Source organism: Ciconia boyciana, chromosome 2 (assembly GCF_034638445.1).
Source record: "Ciconia boyciana chromosome 2, ASM3463844v1, whole genome shotgun sequence".
NCBI classification, from domain to species: domain Eukaryota; kingdom Metazoa; phylum Chordata; class Aves; order Ciconiiformes; family Ciconiidae; genus Ciconia; species Ciconia boyciana.
Genome location: NC_132935.1, coordinates 16,230,684 through 16,250,818, shown reverse-complemented (window position 1 = coordinate 16,250,818; position 20,135 = coordinate 16,230,684). Strand labels below are relative to the sequence as shown.

Genomic DNA, 20,135 nt, shown 5'->3' with positions numbered 1-20,135 from the left:
GGCACATCATATGTAAGAAAGTGACTATTTCCTAGTACAGTATATGGGGTGTTTTATAGAAGTCAAAAAATCAGAATGGCCTTAGTTTGACATCGTAAACACAATATACTGTAATGTCATTGAGAGACTACTTGTTAACCCACTTGTCCCAAGATTAAATGCTGAAATTGAGCACACAGACCTACCTACAGTTTCCCTCTGAGCACAGACATGCCAGAAAAATCTCTTTGCCATAGAGCTTGGAAAGAATTATAACTACGTAATAGCAGAAAGCACTTCTGTTTAATTCACTGATATTATTTACATCGGCCCAGAGAGTTTACAGTGCTGGAAAGCGACCGTAAGATAACGACACCTTCCTGTGCAGCAAAACTTCTCCCTATCTGCATCTACAGCTATTCTCCTTCTTGCTTTGATAGCAAGGCTGTTTGTAGCTACAGTTTATTCTTCCTCCCAGGGGGTCGCTCCCCGCAAGGGGCCTGGGGCAGCGCAGTGGGATGGGAGCCCACCGCCCCGGGGTAGGGCAACCGGGTCTGCAACAAGGCACCTCTTCAGCTTGGGTTGGCATGCCTGATGCCATACAAGATTCCCCCCCCCCCCCCTCCATTCAAGACCAGGCCTGTGATGGCAAATTTGTAGGTAAAAGGGCTGCAGAGGATTAACAGGTGTCTCTACGCAGCTGATACAGTTTTAGCTTCTGGTGATAATGAAGAGAAGCAATCTGCTGTGCCTTGGGTGCAGTTGTAGGCTTGGCAACAGGGCAGGAGGGAGAGAGCTGTCATTGAAGCCCATGAGCCCAGAGCCACAAACTTCCCTTGTTAAAGTTACTACATTCTTAACCTATTCATATATTTAGCAAGATTAGATTATCTTTTTTAAGAGGCTGCACCGTGTATTGAAGTTAGTGCATCATTCTTGCTGAATTAGATATATTGTCTCCAAATGTAACTTACAGATCACCAAAAGCCTGGCGGCAGGGATTATTTTGCTTTCAATAATAAGAAACAATGATATTAAAAGGTGTTGCAGACAAAAAGCTATTATGATTTTATGCAAATCAAGTTTTTTTAATGTAAACCAGTATTTGTTAAGATTATTTTCTTATAGATTAGCTTGTGAACTCCAAAATAAAAACATGATGGCTTCACCTCTCACGCGAGACGCCTAGCCTTTGAGAGCTATAAAATATAAAATGAAACAACAGCAGTTAGATCTGATGACGCTTGCTCTAACTCCAGATATTAATAACCAGGTGTCCATAGGCATGTAGATAGCAAAAAAAGTGGGAAAGCACTAGGAAACGAATACGACCAACTGACTTCCTAAGCAGCACAGGACCTAAACCTAGAAGTTTCTGCCCACAGCTCCTGCACGCCTAGCTTTCAAAATATCTTTCTGTAGTTGCATCCAAGTGAGGGCAAATCAGTCATGCTTGTAGAAGAGTTGCTCCCACAGTTAATGGTTAATAGATGTATGTAATGAAGGTGGCCTTCCTTGCAAAAGTGATCCATGCAATGAAGAGTCTAAATTCTACTTATGACACTTGCTCCTAAAGTCCAAAGGTATTTCCGAAAATGGAAGTCAGACACAAAGGGTTGCACACTCTTCTTTTTGCCTTGTATGGCTATTAACATGTAGCAAGTAACTCGGCCGTGTTCTCGTCGCTGCCTGCTATCCCCAGCGAGCGTTACTGGGTCTCACAGTTTGCACTCGTCGCTGCATTCCTCAGCTGTACCAGATGTCAGTCCCTTCCTTTCAGAAGGGCTGAAAGCTCATTCCAAGAGAGAGAAAGTCCACAGCCCTTTTTAACCTCCCCACGTCTGTCTTGGGGTTTTTCTTCCTTCTCTAGTCATGAAAGGACAGGGCACTGAGGAGCTTAACCCAGTACAAGGTTATTCAAGTTATCTGCTTGCCATTAGGTATCACTGCACAGCACTGAATTATTTATTCCAGCTTCCTAGGCAGGTGTGTGGCAAATTTCCATGCAGCTTTAATGGGAATCAGATTGCCAGCTTCAAACCCAAATTCTTCATCTGCACCACAGCATGACTGTGAAGTGTTGCTGAGCAAGGGCGGGGTGAACAGCTATGTAGGAACAGACCACGCGGTCACAGCTGGAAGAAGTATGTGGGTCTCACTTAATAAAACTTGATAGAAAATATTTGTAGCTACACAAAAATATCAACAAAGCCGGCAACATGATACACTTTATATAACCAACAGGATTCTCTCCCTACGATGGGCACGTACCATATTTCCAAGCTTGATTATCAGTGGCGACTTGATTTTGAGAGCACGCAGGAGCGCACCTGCTGGCAGACGCGGCTGAGGGTGGCACAGCTCAGTGCGGACGCTCCTGACATGCAGACTTGCTCTGCTCCCATTTCCAGGTGGAAATTCAGAGTAGCACATGCCCAGGATGAGGAGATGGATCTCATCTACACATAAAGGACATACAGAAGATACAGGTGAGCCAGGACAAACCAGGTGGGACCCTCAACCCTAACGTGATCTTGTTGAAGATGCCAGAGGCTATATTCATTGGACTGAAGGTCTGTAACTGTGCGTCCTCTGTAGTCAGCAGAGCTCAGGGCACAAACATCTCATTCGAAAGGAGGTGCTGACATCGGGTCCCCTGACCATCGCGCACTTCACTGAGAGGTGTCCAGACGATCAGGTCCAACACAGGCAGCAGAAGCCAGAGGAGATGAATCATGCCATGGGCAAGTGATACACAAGAGCTCTTTGCAGGTGATAGCCTCCAGATGAAAGCCAGCTTGTGTGGCCTCATCAAAGGGCTTGCCCAGGCCAGGAACCAGCAACCTGGGTGGCGTGGCAGCCAAGACCTTGGTGGTATCGGTACTGCTGGATCTGGTCGAGGAGTAGGTGGTGGAGTGCTCCCTGGGTGGTGGCTCCTGGCAACACTTCCCCTGCCAAGTCGATTGCTAAACATTTATCCTACCCAGCCCACAATTAGGAAAGTTTTGTGAGGAACTATGGGATGCACTTTCTGCAGAGCACAGTACACACCTAAATGCCCAGAAAAAAAATAATCTCATTTCACAGGGAAACAACAGAATGCTTTATTTATTCCCTGCCAATGTCAAACACGACTCAAAGCCAGATGTTAAAATAAAATGGCCTGATTTTTACTGCCACCACTACTTTGTGCTGATTTGGTCAAAAATAAAAACCCCTTAAAAAACTGCACAGCTCTAGAACAACAAACCAGATCAGCACGGAAGAACAAAAAGTTTGTACAAACTGACACTATCTGAATTTGTTTCTTTTAATAGATAAATGTCTGTGATTAACACAAAAAGGGTAGAGCCAGCAGTTTCACTGAAGAGTCCTTGACTGAAGGGTCCTCACTCTCTCCCTAGGCTTGCACAAATTGAATGACTGCAAGGCCAGCTTAGCTGCTTGCTTTGCCAGTGGGGCACCGAGGGATGGCTGAGAAGTGATGGTCTCAGTTATGGATGGGGAGAGGGGGAGCTGTGCCTGGACACTAGCTGAGTGTGCGATGCCGCAGCTTGAACGTGTGCCAGTGGCAGGCATACCTTTATCACAGTGGAGAAGACAAAAACATTCAGTACACCTGAAATCTCAGAGCTGCCTCAAGTAACAGTCTTTAAAGGGATTTAAAACACCTCTAAGGTGGCTTCTGTGGGTCCAGTTGCCCAGGGTACCATGCACCCTCAGGTGAATGAGGTACTTGGGGGAAACCTGCATCTTAATTACTCACTTGAATGAATAAGGAAATAAAATGGAAATGGAAAGAACAAGGTAAAGTTCCATTTTGGTTATTATTCCAATGCACAACGCGGAATTCAATACCTGCTGCTGTCTCCTCTGGATCCATCTCCAAATGAGATGCTTCAAACCATGATAACTACCCTTCCAAATTAACTCATGAGTTGCATATTGAAAATTGAGTACAAAAGTGAAGTGGAAGCTCTGCAATACCATTAAAGCTTATTCAGAAAGAGACTCACACACATGAACAGAAACAGCAATCACTGGACAACACAGGATGGTGCCAGGGGATGCGATGGACATGGAGGCCTTGGTGAAGGGGTTGGTCTCTGGTTTTTGCAGACCTAACTGGCAAGGACACATTCCAATTCTCCAGAAGAAAGTGTCATCTGTGAACTAAATAACAACTACCTGGGAAAAAGTTTCCTATCCCACCAATTTAATTTCCATTTAACATCGCCTCTGCTCAAATCTCTACTTTCTCTTCCCAGCTCACCAACATGTCCAACTGCTTGCAGCAGACTGCTCATCACTGGCTCCAGTCTGTTCACATTCGTGATTTTTCTACCTAGTTTCAGCTTCCTCCATGCAGCACTCTTCCCACTCAATGTGAAAATCCACATTTGCATCTGCCTTTAATGTCTTCCTCACACATGGGCATTTCTTCATGTTAGCTAATTTGCTAGGGCACGTAAATAGCTCTACACCTCCCTCATTCCTCCCCTTTCCTCTCCCCAACCAAAAGACTTTCCGAAATGATCCACCCTTTGCTTATCCTCTAAATGATCACCTTCCTATCTGTGCTTTTGAAACATAACCTGTTTCCGAGCTGCCCCTGGACCCCCAGCTCCGCTGCCCTCCGATGCAGGCACTCGCTTCCCCCCAGTCCTCCCTGTAGCCTCCATGTCCCTCTGCCAAAAGCACAACACTCGTGAAAATACAAATCTAGAAACAAGGGCTTAAAGCAGGTTTTTCAACCCTTCCATGCCAGAAAAGACCAATATTCTCAAATGATTGTTAACCTTCTTATACCCTTTTTATAGTGTTCAGACTTCACTTCATGTCTTTGGCAAACCAGCCTTTTCAAGACAAACTGTGATGGGCACTCGGCTTATTAACCCTGTAGGAAGTCTTGGCTTGGAGATGGCAAAGCTCTTCAAGACCAGTATGGACAAAATCACCCTTGCTGAAAAAAATGAGAAGTTCAAAACAAAGGCCATTGGAATAAAACATCTTTTTTTTTTTTGTCATCTGCTATTTGTGATGGATTAGAAAAGGCCCTGTTATTCCTCCATATATCGCCCTTCAGAGACAAACAGGATTCAGGGCTGAAAAGGCCACAAGACAGCAGAAGACCAAGGTATCCATCTTCACAAGATGGATACAAGAGATGCAGTACTTACTTGTCAGAGGTTTCTTCTCCCGTGGGACGGGAGCAGACATCTCCTCTGCCCGGTGCCCCTCGTAGGCTGCTTGCCATCAGCACACTCCATGCCTTCACAAACCACCCTCTTAATTTACAAACTGCCTGACCTGAGCCTGCTTTTGACACTTGGCAAAACCCATCTTTTTATCCCATCAGTTGTTGGCACTTGTTCTTTAGGAAAGTGAGCTCTCTTCAGCTCTGCCAGCCCCAGTCCTTCCCTGGCTTTCCCACCTTCATTCTTTCTCCTGCTCATATTTAAGAGCCTTTTCCCCAAGTGCCACAGCAGCTCATTCCTCCATGCACACATGCACCTTCTCCAGAATGAGCCCCGCTGCTTCTGCACGCCGCTTCCCCCCGCACTCGCTGCCCATGGGGAAGTGCTGAGTACAGCTGGATTTCCAAAAGCAACAGTAAATTGTGCTGAGAAAAGGCATAGCCTAGCAGCATCTTCCAGCACTCACAATGAAAAACAATACAGAAATTGGTGAGGCCTAAAGGATTGTGAAAAAAAACCCAAAATCTCTGTATCAGGCTCCCAATAACTCTCAGGAGATGAGTCCTGGCTTTTTTTGCCATGCTGAGCAATAGAGATGGAGAAAAGTATGAGTAGTCATCTCAGGGCACAGCACAGAAGAGGCAGTTATGATCTTGAGATGAGGAGACTTCATTCAAAGGGATAAATAAAGTAATGAATTAGGGTATCCTGGTGGCAAAAGGGCTATTACACATGAAATAAACAACTTTAATGAGGTTGTAACCCTAGATTTATAGTCTCATCTCCATGCACAGGACTTCAGGTGCGTAACTCCATTACACTAATGGGACGTGCACAATTAAAGCCCCGCACACCAAGATGAGACTGCTGCTATTAAAATCAGCCACGAACAAGCTTCAGAGAGGTTCTCCTATTTATCTCAGCAGAGCGCTCCAAAAGAGAGATGCTCATTTGTAGCTGATCTGATCACTTTGCAGCGTGGTAAAGTATGAGCACTTGCTGGGAGTTCTCTGTACGAAGGCTATGAGTGTGTGGATAGTCTGTCTTTTTTGGGTTAGACATTACTCCTGTCCCTGCACATTTCCTGGGATGTCAGCTTCTCTCCTGCTGGGAACAGGCTCCTGCTCTCCAGGCATGGTCAGTAAAACTCTTTACTTCAGCCACCACCACCTCTCGCTTTCAAATTGGGGAGGAGGAGGCACAGACTTCCCACCGCAGACGTACCGAAACCTCTCGCCTCCCTCTCCACTCCCTAGCACGCTGTGGGGACCAAGGCAGAGGCTGAGCAGAGTGGCTCAGCTCAGGTACAGCCTATTTTGCCTGCGGGGATCTCAGACTGAAGGCTGTCTATACTATGCATGGCAGAGCAGCACAAAAATACTCCAGCCAGTTGGGATATCACAGCATTCCAGCGAGGTGAGTTATCTCAGGCAAAGATTCATCCCATTGAACTACTTGCTCCCAAAGCCAGCTCGGGTCTGGCCCGTGCCCTGGCACAGCAGGATTTAGCTCTGAAAAACACCTCTGGGAACTCAAAACTGACATGAAACAGCATTGAAGATACCCTAGACTTTCATGGGGACAAAAAAATTGCCTAGCACATACAAAATACAGCACAAAATAGCTCAGTATTTTAAATCTGTAAATGTCTCACGTGTATTTTAGAGTACAGCACGTAATTACTATGCCCAAGTGGCAATATGCCAGCTGAGACCCTGGGATGCTGCTTGTTTACCTGCTATTTAACAGTGGCACCAGGCAACGAACACCAGTTGAAAAGGGCAGCAGCTTATATTATCAGGTTTTTTAGCAAGCAATGCAGACAATATTCTTGGAACAGCTTTCTTGCCAGTGAGCGGTAAAAGCTATTTAAATCTGCATAATGCCACAACATATCTGAGGTTGATGGAATAAGGTGCAGAGGCTGCAAGCAGAACTACAATGATAAAACATTAAATACCACTATGACTTTAGATATTATATTATGCTCTCCCGAGAGCTGTAATTCTTCAGATATATGAAGCATTCAGAAAAATGGAATTGAACCCTTCATCACACATTTTTTTTTCCTATAACATCAAAAATGTAATTTTACCAGAAGCCATGGGGACTCCTATGTTCTTAATATACGTCAAGATTTTTACAAGCTAACATTAAAACTGACTGAAATGCCATACACATTCTTGTTCACACTTAAGTCTGGTCTGAAAGCTATTTACTTTAGTTTTGCATTATAACGTCTATATTCTTGTCTTCTTAATACTCACAGATTTCAACAGTACAAAATTCTGACCTCATTCCTGAAAATTCCACGTTCACACAACATCCAACAGTTTTACCATCAGCTTTAGTGACAGCAAGCTTAAGCCCAGAAGTCTTAAAAGTGACAGACATTAAAGATGGAGAAAATTTACTGGTTAATCTAATTTAGCTAGTACAAGAACATTCTCTACAAGGCCAAGGTTATTAATGGCAGCACAAGTAGCTGCATTTATGTGGAGGCTACTTAACATTTTCCATTGTAATACTCCGCTTCAGGATAACTTTGAACAATTCAGGCTAAACATTCCTGATGTTAGCTGTCTGACTAATAGGATCTTTTTTGGGAAGCTTTTGCTCAAGGGATTCAGCCATTTCCAAGACTGAGGTTACAGAAAAGGAAAAAAAAAAAAAAAAAAAGGAGAAAAACTACACTTTCACATGAAAAGCTCTGGTGCTTCCATAAAGTAAAACAAGAGTTTTGATCATCACCCTGCTCAAAATTTGAAGAATGATTAAGGAGTAAGGCTGAAAAAGAGCACGGAATATGGCTGAAAATAAATAACATGATGAGCTCATTACAGAATTAAGAGACATAAGAAATTAAAAGCAGGTGCTAAGAAGAGGCTAGGCAGAACAACCTTGTCTGGCTGGTGGGGTTACAAGGCCAGGAGTGTTCATCACATCTACGCATTTTGGCTTCAACACTGCTTTGCTGTTTGGCAAGTAGCAAAGAAACCCATTAACACCTCTCTGTGTCAGGTACATATAGCAGGTAATTGCATTGTGCTGCTGCTTTCCACGCTCTTAGCTCCGAGAGGGGATAACTGCTTTTCCTAAACAGCCTCAAAATACAGCCGGCACGGCAGTCTACGCAGATTCATATGATAAAATCAGCTTTACTAAACTTTGGAAATTTGAGCCCTCAAGAGACAGGAAAAACTTGAATTGTCAGTGCAATCTTCATCCAGTTGCTCAGCATACAACCTTTTAATGGCCTAATCATGTACTATTTTCTCCATAAGATGTAACAATCAGGCAATTATACTTAGAGTCTCCAAATGATATCAAGGACCTGCTGAGCATGGGCTGGATTGAGCACATGAAGCACTTTAAATGCATATGACAGACACGGCATCTGTCTTAAGGAGCTTACACTCTGAAACATGAGAGAGAATCGCTGCTTATTGCACTGGAGGAGTGAAGCGCAGGGGCTCAAGGACCTGCTCAGGGCATTTATCCAGATCGACTGAACCCAGGTTTAGACACAGGATTCCCTGCTTGGCTCATGTCTATGTTGCCAGGCTGTTGTGAATGACAAAACAGCTCATATGTCTCTTGTCAAGAAGAGCCGCCGTTTAGAAAAGGAAATTATTCACCTGTGTCTACCGACATCACTACTAATACTCTAGTAACAAGAATGGCAAGTTCACAGCTATTGCCTGGGTGGCAGGCAGAGCTGGTGGCAAGGAGAGCTTGTGGCTAGTGGGACACAAGACAGGGACAAGCTGCTTCTCTCCAGGCATGGTGGTTTCCTCCTTTGGGACTGCTCAGCCCATAGCCCAAGTCCCCTTTCGCCTCCTTCAATGAGGAAAGCCCTCCTGCGTTACGTAGGAGAAAAGCAAAGCTTCGGTTGTCCCAAGAGAGGAAGCAGCAGCCGCCTACGAAGGGGATGAGAAATTTCAGGTAGATGTCTGGTTTGTACCACTTTAGTCATTTATTTTAAGAGAGCTGAAAAATACCATAAATATCTAAAAGAAGTTTCTTCTAATAATGTTGTGATCTAATGAAAATTCTTATGACTTAAGAAATATTCACACCAACAAATGCTATAGGATTTTACTTTTATGCCAGCATGTGCAATCTGCAGACAGCCACAATCAGCCATTTCCTGGCCATGTAACTGGTTTAGTGCTCAGTTCAGAAGCCTCTTTTCTTCTCATAGATCACCTTATTTCCCTTCTACAGATATATAAAATTAAAATGTCTGGGTATCCTTCCCAAGTAGAAAATTTTCCTTTCAGAGCGGGGGTTCATGAAAGATTCATTGAAGTTTTATGAAAATCAATTAGCAAACGGGAAAGTTTTTCATTTCCAAGTAGCTTGTTCAACTGCAATCTGCGTTATCCACCCCAGGATGGATGCTGGTTGTCCATGCGAACCAAGATGTGCACAGCTTCCTCCTCGCACGCACACCGTGCTACGCACAGCTGTTGGTATCAGCGTACATAAGGGTTACGTTGAGCTTTTCAAAGGAAACAGGGCTTATGCAGTTATGCTGTTGCTTAAATTCCACTCTGATAACTTCCAAACTCATTGGCCAAGTTCAAGGAGATGATAGATCGGTGGCCTGAGCCGCTGAGATCCCAGAGCAGACCTGCAAGACACGCAGCCCGAGAGGGGCCGGGAGCAGGCACGCCGGAGAGGCATTCGCATGGCCTGCCAGGAGCCGGGCAGCCGAGGCAGAACGCTGGAGCAGCACAGGCTCAAAAGAGGGAGAGTCAAAAACTCCTGGAGGGACCTAAGAAATAGCAGTTGTGTGGAGGAGTCATTGCAAACAGCTATTTCTGGTTGAACTAAAAAGACCAAAAAGCCGCAAGAAACCAAGTCCCTGACTGCTTGTGCTCACATATATAACTGTAGAAAGTGCTCTTCCATAAACTGAAAGTTGTTGGTTTTTATCCCTGATTGAAAGCCTAATTGTACTTTCTGGAAACCTAGATAGTCCTAGAACATGACTTCAGGAGTCACGTTAAAAATTATTAAATTGAACATGACCTTGTAGTCCATGTAAACATGTTGTTAACGTCGTTGAAGCTCATAATTGCTAATCCTTTTGGAACTAGTTTTTTCCATAGCTAGTAACAACAGATTTGCTTGACTACTGTGTTATGTTAAATGTTATAGCAATTAATATGACCACACTTTTTGCTTAAGGTAAGATTAAAAAAAAAAAATCAGTGCAAAAGTCACTCATTTGGTCCAAAGCAGAAACTGCTCAAGTGTTACAATCCGTTGTAAGACAGACCAGCCTTGATCATCATATTGTTTTCTTCTTCTCCTAAAATATACAAATTTGTCATTATTAGGCTTCACTTTCAGGCATATTTATTACCACAGCTTGAGACAGGCAAGCCTGTTGCCACTGGTGCATTCTGGTTACATAGTATGTTTTCCTGCCTTAGATGCAATCTGCACGTTAATAATTAAATTACTAATGTTAAAGAAGCCAAGCGAAAGATTTGGGAACAAAAAAATTAACCAATTCTGTGACAGACAAAACCTACTTTAAATCTTTCAGTGATTTGTTTTCAAATGTCGGGACAGGCAAGCAAACAAACACTGAACGTGGGATGAGACCCCTGAATCTTTCAATCAGCTTTCGACTTTCTAACCTGTTGGATATGACTCTCCATCAGTTTTACTGAGATATAAAAGACGAAATCACACACTGAATGATGAAAACAGGACACATTTTTGCATATAAGACTAAATTTGTACTGCTCAAATCCACAAGAAGAAAAATAACGATCAAAAGTTCAATGTATCGTATGATATTTAAGGAACACTACCCTCAGTAGTGACAGATTAATAAATTGATCATTTAAACCAGAATGGAAATCCTCGTTGCACACATACTTTTCAACTTATAAAGCTTTTTAAGTCTTTAGCTGTGTTTCTGCTGGATAAATACATTGCTAGCCTTCCTTGTTTATTTTACTGACACCCTAATGACTTTTAATATCATTGCAAAATGGATCTGGCCATTTTTCCTTACATATAAATGTTTGCTTTAATTGAAATAACACTAACTTTTCTCTCACTAAGGAGCCTTTTGCCAAAGCTGTTGTTTTTAAAGACATCCTCTACAGCTCTGTGCAATTTGCTACTGCTCAGCATATGATGAGTTGTGTCAACAGCAATCTGGTCTGTCAATTAAAAGATCAAAAAATAAAACACAGGCCCAACTCTGTGTAAACCTCTTCCCAGTTGTAAAGTCAGTATGCAAAGCTTTTGAATCACTCCCTCTGGACTAGTCCCAAGGAGCAGCACCATCCTGAGCAGTGCCCATGCGTTGCGTGAAGACTAGGGGCATGACAAAGTTGAACTCAGGGCCACACCTGACACCTAAGCAACCAAAACTTCCACCACGAATTTGATGCTCAGCTCACAAAATGTAAAACATCTTTCCAGTTGCAGACAAAGCTTTCCAGAGGAATTCATGGAAAAGTAAAGCACATAATGACAGAAGGCCTTGGATTTAGAGCAGCACGCTCTTTTTGCTTAAAAATCAACAAGCTGTGGGCAAAACCTGAAGAAAATTAAAAGGAAGTATAAAATCCAGGGGAAGAAAATGCACAGGCATGGAAAATCATGAGGGACATATCTTTCACCCCAGGGCTGGCAAACTGGATGAGAAGCAGTTCTACAGAGAGCAATTCAATTCCTCTTACTGCACACATTGCACATATTTCGGCTGGTGATATTATTTGCATCACCAGCTCCTAACAACATCTTAACAGAGCACCAGGAGTCCTTTCACTATCAAGTGAGAACCATCGAATAGTGCTTGCTTCTTAAAGATGTCTCAGATTGTCCCCAGTGATTCGTCATATCAGAGATTCATCAGAAGGCAAAAAATCAGGCAATACTGACCAACAAGATTAGCGAATGACTCTGTGCTCAGAAATTTGCAAAGCATAAAGAGCATAAACACAAGGACATCAGATGTTCTTTACAAGGGTTATTGGTTGCCACTGCCAATCCCATCCAACGCCTTTGTTAGCACCAAACAGGACATCTGCAACCTTCTGCAACCCAGACCTCCTCTACTCTGTACTCTGTGCAGTTCACATCTGCACAGACGCTACCCATTCCTACCTGGTGGTACCTTATACTCGCGCTGTTCAGCTCTGCACAGACGTCCGAACTTTGACAGGATGCAGAGGAATACAAATTCAGCTTCTAAAATGTTTTAAGTATTTGGGGGAACATTGTGTGGAGTTGAGAAGAAAAAGGACTTGATAACCTGTTTAGAAGGGGGGAAAGCACCCCAGGTTTCCTCCATGTGGGCAGTCAGCGGCAGAATGCTTACAGTTTAGATGGAGTTTGGTCCAACTTCGAGAACACCAAAAGGAGAATGGAAATAGCGCATCATATCTCGATGTTGAGATCAGGGCACACCAAGTATGTTTGGATTACAGAAAAGCTCTCCCGTTCAGTTTAATTTTCCTTAAATATTAATGTTAAGGATTAGTCTCTGACAATAACTGTGGCAGTTAACCATATCTGAGGAATTACACTTATTTTTTTAGTTAAGCAAGTAGACGGTCCAAAGTTTAGCATCCTTTCCTATTGCCTGTCCTGAAGATAACCTCAGGGCTGTCAGTATAACCAGACACATTTCAGACTGTTAGAAAGGCTCAGAGACGATGCCATTCCACTTTGCGTTGCGACCAAGTAGAAGCACGCACCATCCATTACTGTGACTCAGAGCGTTACCTCAAACTATAGGAGCACTAACTTTCCAACTATTTATGCAACGCCAAGTTGCATCCACCCCACCTTCCAGCAGCAAGGCCCTTATGTTTTGTCTACACGTGAAAAGGGAGTTGGGACAGAGGACCACACCCTCCCGCAAGCAGGCGGTCACGGCACTCTGACCAAGCTAGTGCTACGATTAAGGGAGATGCACCTCTCATCCCACACAGGCTCAAATTATCAGTACAATTAGAGCATTTCACAAGTAGCAGTGGAACAGTGGCAGTAAATGTCACAGCAAAATCTGAGCTATACTGGTGAAGATCCCAAGTTTTGACCAACTAGGAGAAACACTGTTTTTCTTCAGCATCAAAACTAAAGTTATCATCCCCATTTTTCTCCTTTCAAGCCTCACTTTTGAAAGACTTGCACAACATCTAGCTTAGAAGACCTGCCTGTAAGACTCATGCCAATTAGAGCTGGATTCCAAAGTAACATTTTCTCTTACAAAGATTATAGTTCCGCACAAATAAAAAACAATTACAAAACAGTTATCTCAACACAGACCTGCATGGTTAGGAGTGTGACAGGAGAGACGATGGTAGATGTGGACTATGTGTATAACTAATGACTGCAGAGAGGGTTTTCCCTTACGTGTCTCCTGTGTGCATATACGTTACCTGTGGACACTCCATCACCTGTGGAGATGGAACCACGGGCCTTGCTTGCCTCTGCAATGACAATAGGCTCACTGACCGAAAAGTTCTAACTTCCTGAGAGGTGATTTCTAAAGACTCTAATGTCACTACATTTTATTAGTATACAGAAAAGCCTTTCACAGCCAAGAAAAGATAGGTAGAGCTATGACAATTAGAAATGGAAAGGACATGTCTTATGATGAATGAGCTGCCAGCTCACTCACATTAGGAAGAGAACATGTAAAAGCGAAGTTCCAGCAATATAAAGACAACGAGGAAAGCTCACGCTGAACCCAGCATGGAGACACAGCCCAATCCCTTTTAATTCCTAATCTCCACAGCTGTTGATTCTCATTTGTAGACCAACAGCTTCAACTGACTCCACCTCCCTTGCTCAGAGAGGCTTCCTCTAATTATTTCCACCATGACAGAAGACCAAACTGTGATTCAGAACAGAATAGTCGAATCATCTCCAAAGTCTACTTACACCTCACCTACTTTTGTATCTCATTCCCCTGACTCAGATCCATACCTTTAAAAGCCACAAATCTCTACTGAAGTCTTCCATAATTCTTCATGGACTTTAATGGACATTTAGCACATTCAATCTAGCTATCTAAAATTCATTGATCTTGTTAAACTCCAGCACAGTAGAATATTACTGCCCTCCTTCTCACATTTACATCCTCAATCTTAAAGAACTAATTCAAAACACACAGCTTGTTTTTAACCTATTCCAAGTACTTATTTTGCCAACACCTCCTTTGCAGACCTTCTAGTATGTATAGTGTTACTGCTGCTTCCTTCTATACACAGTCACTACAGAGTCAGTCTTCTATGCCCAGTTATCCAGAAGATCGTTTTTTCTATCTCAAATGTCTCATCTTAGCCTAATTACCTGCTCCTTCTTCTGTTCCCTGGTGGTTATTTTGGTCCTTCAGAAAACTTGAAAATTAACACTGTTTCAATATTATTTGTATAGGAAATGAAACTCAATCATGTGGCTCTGTAGCAGAATACTTCTCTGAAATCAAAGATTAGTTAAGTTCGCTGTATGAAAGCTAACACAAAGGTGCTGAAAGTTTCCAAGGCAAAAGATCAGACTGGCAATTTGCCAGATATGTGAGGGCTGAACAAAATTTGCATCCATATTTACATAAATACTGCAATCACTATAGTTTAGACTGGAAAAGAGTAAGTTCTTAGTCTAACCCCCAGTTTTCACACACTTCTGACTTTCCAAAACATTCACCTTAGAGGCTGAAATATTCCATCCTAGGTCCATATTTAGAGGATGTTATTTATTTTAAAAGACTAAACCACACTCCTTCAGCCATTTTAGGCGCTCAGAACTCATCACACAATGACATGCAAGAAAGAACTCAAGGAAAAAAAAAATCAATGACAGTAACATGTGTGAGTTGCCACGTATTAAAACTTTAAATTAACACTCTTGTTAAAAAGATAAGTAGCCCGAGTTCAGGAATAAAGGCATGTTCAGATGGCAAAGTTAATGCAGACTAGGTATGGTGTCCATTTACACTACACCAGCTGCTCCAGGTTAACTACTTCTACAGTTTCTGTCATGAAGACTTCAGTAGCATCAGTGGAGTTCAATCCAGTTGGTGGCAGCAACAGAAAATGGGAACATAGCTTAGCATGATATGGTGGGGATCAGCCTCCACATAACACTATTTTGTATGCTCCAAATGTGAAGCCTATGAAATATTAGTGATATGGAAGGTCCATCGCACCAGATTGTCCAAATAGATTAAAATAAAAATGGGCAACTGCTCCAAGGGACTAGCACATTACGGTTGTAAGTTCTCAACCAAAACTGGGAAATCTTAAATTTCTTCAGTGAAGTCAGCCATACTGAACATTTGTAATAATTTGTTTTTATTTCAGATTCCAAGTTAAATAAAACCTGTATTATTTGCTATGACTAAACATGAATAACTGCCAAACATTTAGAAAACCTGAGTGACCACAGAAAATTCCAGTCCAATAGGGCCAACAAATAAGGAAATACTAAAATATCATTAAAATTTGTCTTTATTTTTCTTACAGGAGAATTCTACACAAACCAAGGTGACTCTGTTTTACAAGACTCTTTTCCCAATATACTAAATTTTCAAGAGGATCATGAACAGTATAAAACTGCAAATAACTTTTCCTGTTGAAGGTTACAGCAAAGTTTCTTCAGTTGTTGTAATCTTGGAGAGCCTGAGCCATGAAAAGCTTGCCCAGGTTCTGTGCATTGAACTCCTTAATATTCTGGCAGTAGGTATTAATTTGACCTGTCAATAGGAAAGAATAGTAAACCCTTGTCAGTTTTGAAATTCAGAAAGACACCCTAGAACATCATTTTTAAAAAGCCAAATGTGCATTAATCAATTCAGGATTTATACAGAAAAGCAACCAAAACAGCTCAACTACTCTACACTTCGGAATTTTACATTTTCAGTATTCCCAAATAGGTTTGGGAAGAAGAAGAAACTAAGTAAGCAGAATAGGGAAACTGGTATGCTCAAAACCCCCTTAATTTTCCTACAATTCTATTATGTACAATTTCTGAAAAGACATGACAATAAAAAGAATAAACAATTTTTGCTGCAGTATTGGAAGCTTAATCACATTAATTGTTCAATTTAGTTGTTTTAAAAATACTACAAGACTGAATTTCAGTTCTATTCTTATGCATCTGCTGTCCCTATTAAAATATTTGTAACATATTTTTCAGTAGCAGATTGAAAATTGTGGTACTCCTGTTTGACATTTTGCTAGCCTTTTTTTCCACCTAATATTTCACTTCATTGGCTATTTCAAAAATCATCAGGGTATGAAGACTTGTCAGTGCTTTACAAATCAAACGTGCCCACCAAAACCTTACACACGTACTGCTACAAGTTATTTCCCTTGTTAGCTAGGAATAGCAAAACATGAAGCCAGTTTAATCAAAATTAAGACTGTTTAGAAGGCCAATAAACTTTCAAGTTAATGCTCTATTTGAAAAGTTTTTAAATGCCTCAGAGACAAAAGAGCTAAGTTTTATTCTTTATCCACAAACTTTACTTCATCTAAGTTGAAGTGGATGCTTTCAATTCTTCCCCTGACTATGGTAAAAGAACAAACGAAGAGAGTGCTTTGGCTGAAAACTGTTTTTTCCTTTCAGTATAATAGTTTTCAATTCCTCCTCTTATAAGAAATGATTCATCCGAAGCTATCACTTTCATAAAACACACGTGTACACACATACACACTTCTGTTGCATTTTTAAGCTATGCTGAAGTTGAATGCTTAAATACTTTAATGCTGCTAGGATTCATTAACTGGTAAAAACTATCAAAACAACAGTTTTTGAAAGACTCTGGAAGGAATAATAAATCAAGAACATTACTTCTTCTAAAAGCAGCACTTATTAGCAGTGTGAAACAGTATTAATATTAAAATAATAATTTCTTGGTCACTCCAAAATTTAAGAGTGGTAGTTCAAATTCACTTTTTTTTTAATGTCAAAACACTTTTCTGTACAGTAAATTACCAGGACTTTGGTTTAATTTTCTCTTAGCACAAAACAAGGTCATAACTGATCCAAAAAGCCTGCTATAGTTAAACAATTTGCTTTCTCATGACATTTTCCAAATTTAGATTACTTAGCAGGGCATCTAGATTTTCTGCTCTCTGTTGCCATTGTGAGGTCCCAGATATTTTTACCCTTCCAGGAGGCACAGGACAGGCACTGACTTTTGTACGAAACTCTGGCTTCATACTGCAGCATACCAGTAAACTGAAGAAATTTGGGGGCTGGGACCTATACCTATGCTTTGTTCCCGTTTACATTTTCATTCACCTTGGGGTGCAGGAAATGGGGACAGTTTTCCTAAAACGCTGGCCATAGAAATCAAAGAAATTATCCCAATTCTGTGTGAAATTAAAAGTAAAATCTCAGCTGCTGCATCAGCCAGTTCAACACCTAGGGATGTTATCAGTAACTTAGGGCTGTAGGCAACTGCTCTGCTCTGAATCAGCAGTTCCAGCCCAAACAGCTTATTCCTGCCTCTTGTCTGTACAGCCCCCTAATTTCTGGGGCTGTGGGAGGAGCTGGGGTAGGAGTGCAGGGAGCAGCTTATTGACTGCAGTAGCTGCTACACCCATTCATGCAGAAAGCCTGCTCCATGGGGCATTTCTGCAGCTCTCCTTTAAACTCCCACTTCACCCTCTCAGAATGGAGCCAGGAAGAGGCTCTGGCTGCTGCTCCTGCCCCTTCCCATCAACCCAGGAGGCAGAGATGGTCAAGCAGGAGCTAGATACCATGACAAAATAAGAAATAAAGGGAGAAAGTCTCCATACATCAAGTTTAAAGCTTTATGCAGCCATTCTGGTTAAACACAGTGGCTTGCTTTCAAAAAATTACATATGTTCATATCTGCATGGGTAACATGCCTCTGTTACTTACCTAGATGGTTTAAAATTCTTCTGTGTGTGGAAGCTTACTTTCTAAGAGGCACAGATGGCCTACTAGCAATGAGGTTGTTTTTCTTAGCTACTTTTTTTTTTTTTAATACTTCAGACACTAGGGCTGTGGATCACAGGTTGAAACCACTGCCTTTGACCAAATGAAGGACAGTATTTGGAATACTACCAATGCCAAAATATCACACCATAATGGCAAACGTAATGAAAAATTAAAATGCTTTCTAAGGTAACAACTGCACTTTTTTCCAAGGTAGCATTCATATATGAAAAGATGAGTTGAAGAGGCTGCTAGAACGTTACCTGCAATAAGGAGTGACTCCATTCTTGGAGGTGGCTGTGGTGGTTTAAAGAGTTTATTGATGTCCTCCTCAGGAAGAGGGGCTTCTCCTCGGCTTTGACGCTGTATATTTTCTTGCTGACGTCTCTGCTGGTACTGAAAATAAAGCAACAGAAACAGAATGCAACAGGATTTCCAAAGCAGCAAAAAGTTTTTCTTTTCAGATGCTCTTTACCTAACCAGCAAGTATGTTTTAAAACTTATACATATTCAATACAATTCAGATTATTTCAAATAATGCAAATGCAATTCACAGTTTATTTCAATTCACTGGTAACAAGCATCATCCCCCCCCCCCGCAGTTGGCACCTTAAATAAGTGAGGCACTGGAGCATTATGTGGTACTGAGGTGGTGGGGTTAATTTTCAAATTTTTTTCAGAGAGATAAATACTATATCTAATGGAAGGAATACAGCATGGTAGATAATGGCCTCCATTTCCCCATGCAAAAAAGAAAAACAAGGTTGGAATATACAGTTATGAGAAGCCATTACCTCAAATAGTTATACAAACCAGAAATATTCAATTTTATGCAAGTTAAAGGTCAAAACAATATTAATGTGAAAGGGGAAGAGAACTTGATTAAACAAGGTATTTTAAGCCAAAAAATACTAACTCTAAACTGAGAACAAAGTGGTGGCTGAAACAAAGCATAATGGTTCATTTCTCCATTCCAGTTATTTACACATTCTGCCACTTTGATGCTATTTCTTTGTGGGTTACCAGAGGATATACTAGAGTAGCAGTTTGTAGAAATTATTCTGCTATTAAAAAAAAAAAATATATATCAGATTTGTTTTCAGTGCTTCCCTTTGCCATGTAGATTACTCAAACTTTATAAAAAATAAGGCAGACCATTTCTTCAGCTATTGGATAAACATCTGTTCTTGCAGAAGTACATACATTCAAAAACACGTATGTGAGATTTTGTACTGTATGTCACAGCCAGGAATTAGTTGTAAGGTTTGTCTATCAAAGCCCTCATATTCAACACAAAAAAATCTTTAAAATAAACAGGCCAAAGAGTCCCGGGTGTTTTTTCTCACTTAAATGTATCTGTGCATAAGTCTGAAAACAGTTCATACTTGGTGGCATACTCAAATGAAGTAATTTTTTTTTCCAGTAGTAGTGACAAATACATGTTTTTGGACAATGTTAAAAATAAAATCTTAAATGCCCATATTTGTATGTGAATTGCATGTAGTTTCTTCCTTCTTTGCATTACCCCATTCACTTCTCAGCAGTCTGCCTATTATTCTCTATTGAAATGGCTTGCTCTTAATCACAATTGCTTCATTTTAAAAATGAAGTTAAGACCACTAACTATGCTGCAATGAGCCACTACTAAAGCAGCTATAGTTAGTAAAGAAATGAAGTGAGACACCATGGAACCTACTTTGCTCTGCTTTTCAAAATAAATAGATCCCCCTGTTATTAGCAAAAACCTTTGAAGTGGATGCCATCTTTCTATTCAAATTAGGCAGCAAAGGAAAATAAATTTTCTGAAGATAACATGCATGAAGCTTCTACGTCCTCAGGAATTACAAAGCCAGGAGAGACCACTGATCATGTGCCACGTCCCTAAAGTAGTCCCTGTTCAAGCTACACTTCACTTAAGTGAAAAGAGCCAATTCTGATTTTAAAATAGTCAGTGATGAAGCATTTCACATGAACCACAGGTGCTCTTTTTAATAATTAGCTACT

General features: G+C 41.3%; 1 protein-coding gene across 1 annotated transcript in view; it reads right to left on the bottom strand.

Moving 5' to 3' along the window:
* Positions 1-15,652: 15,652 nt before the first annotated feature.
* Positions 15,653-20,135, bottom strand: part of EIF3H (eukaryotic translation initiation factor 3 subunit H) — a 90,260-nt gene continuing 85,777 nt past the window's right edge. The window contains exons 7-8 of the mRNA XM_072851997.1: positions 18,395-18,527; positions 15,653-15,915 (exon numbers count right to left, since the gene is read on the bottom strand). Of these exons, the coding sequence (XP_072708098.1) occupies positions 15,818-15,915; positions 18,395-18,527 (231 nt within the window). The 3' untranslated portion in view covers positions 15,653-15,817. The remainder of the gene's footprint in view (positions 15,916-18,394; positions 18,528-20,135) is intronic.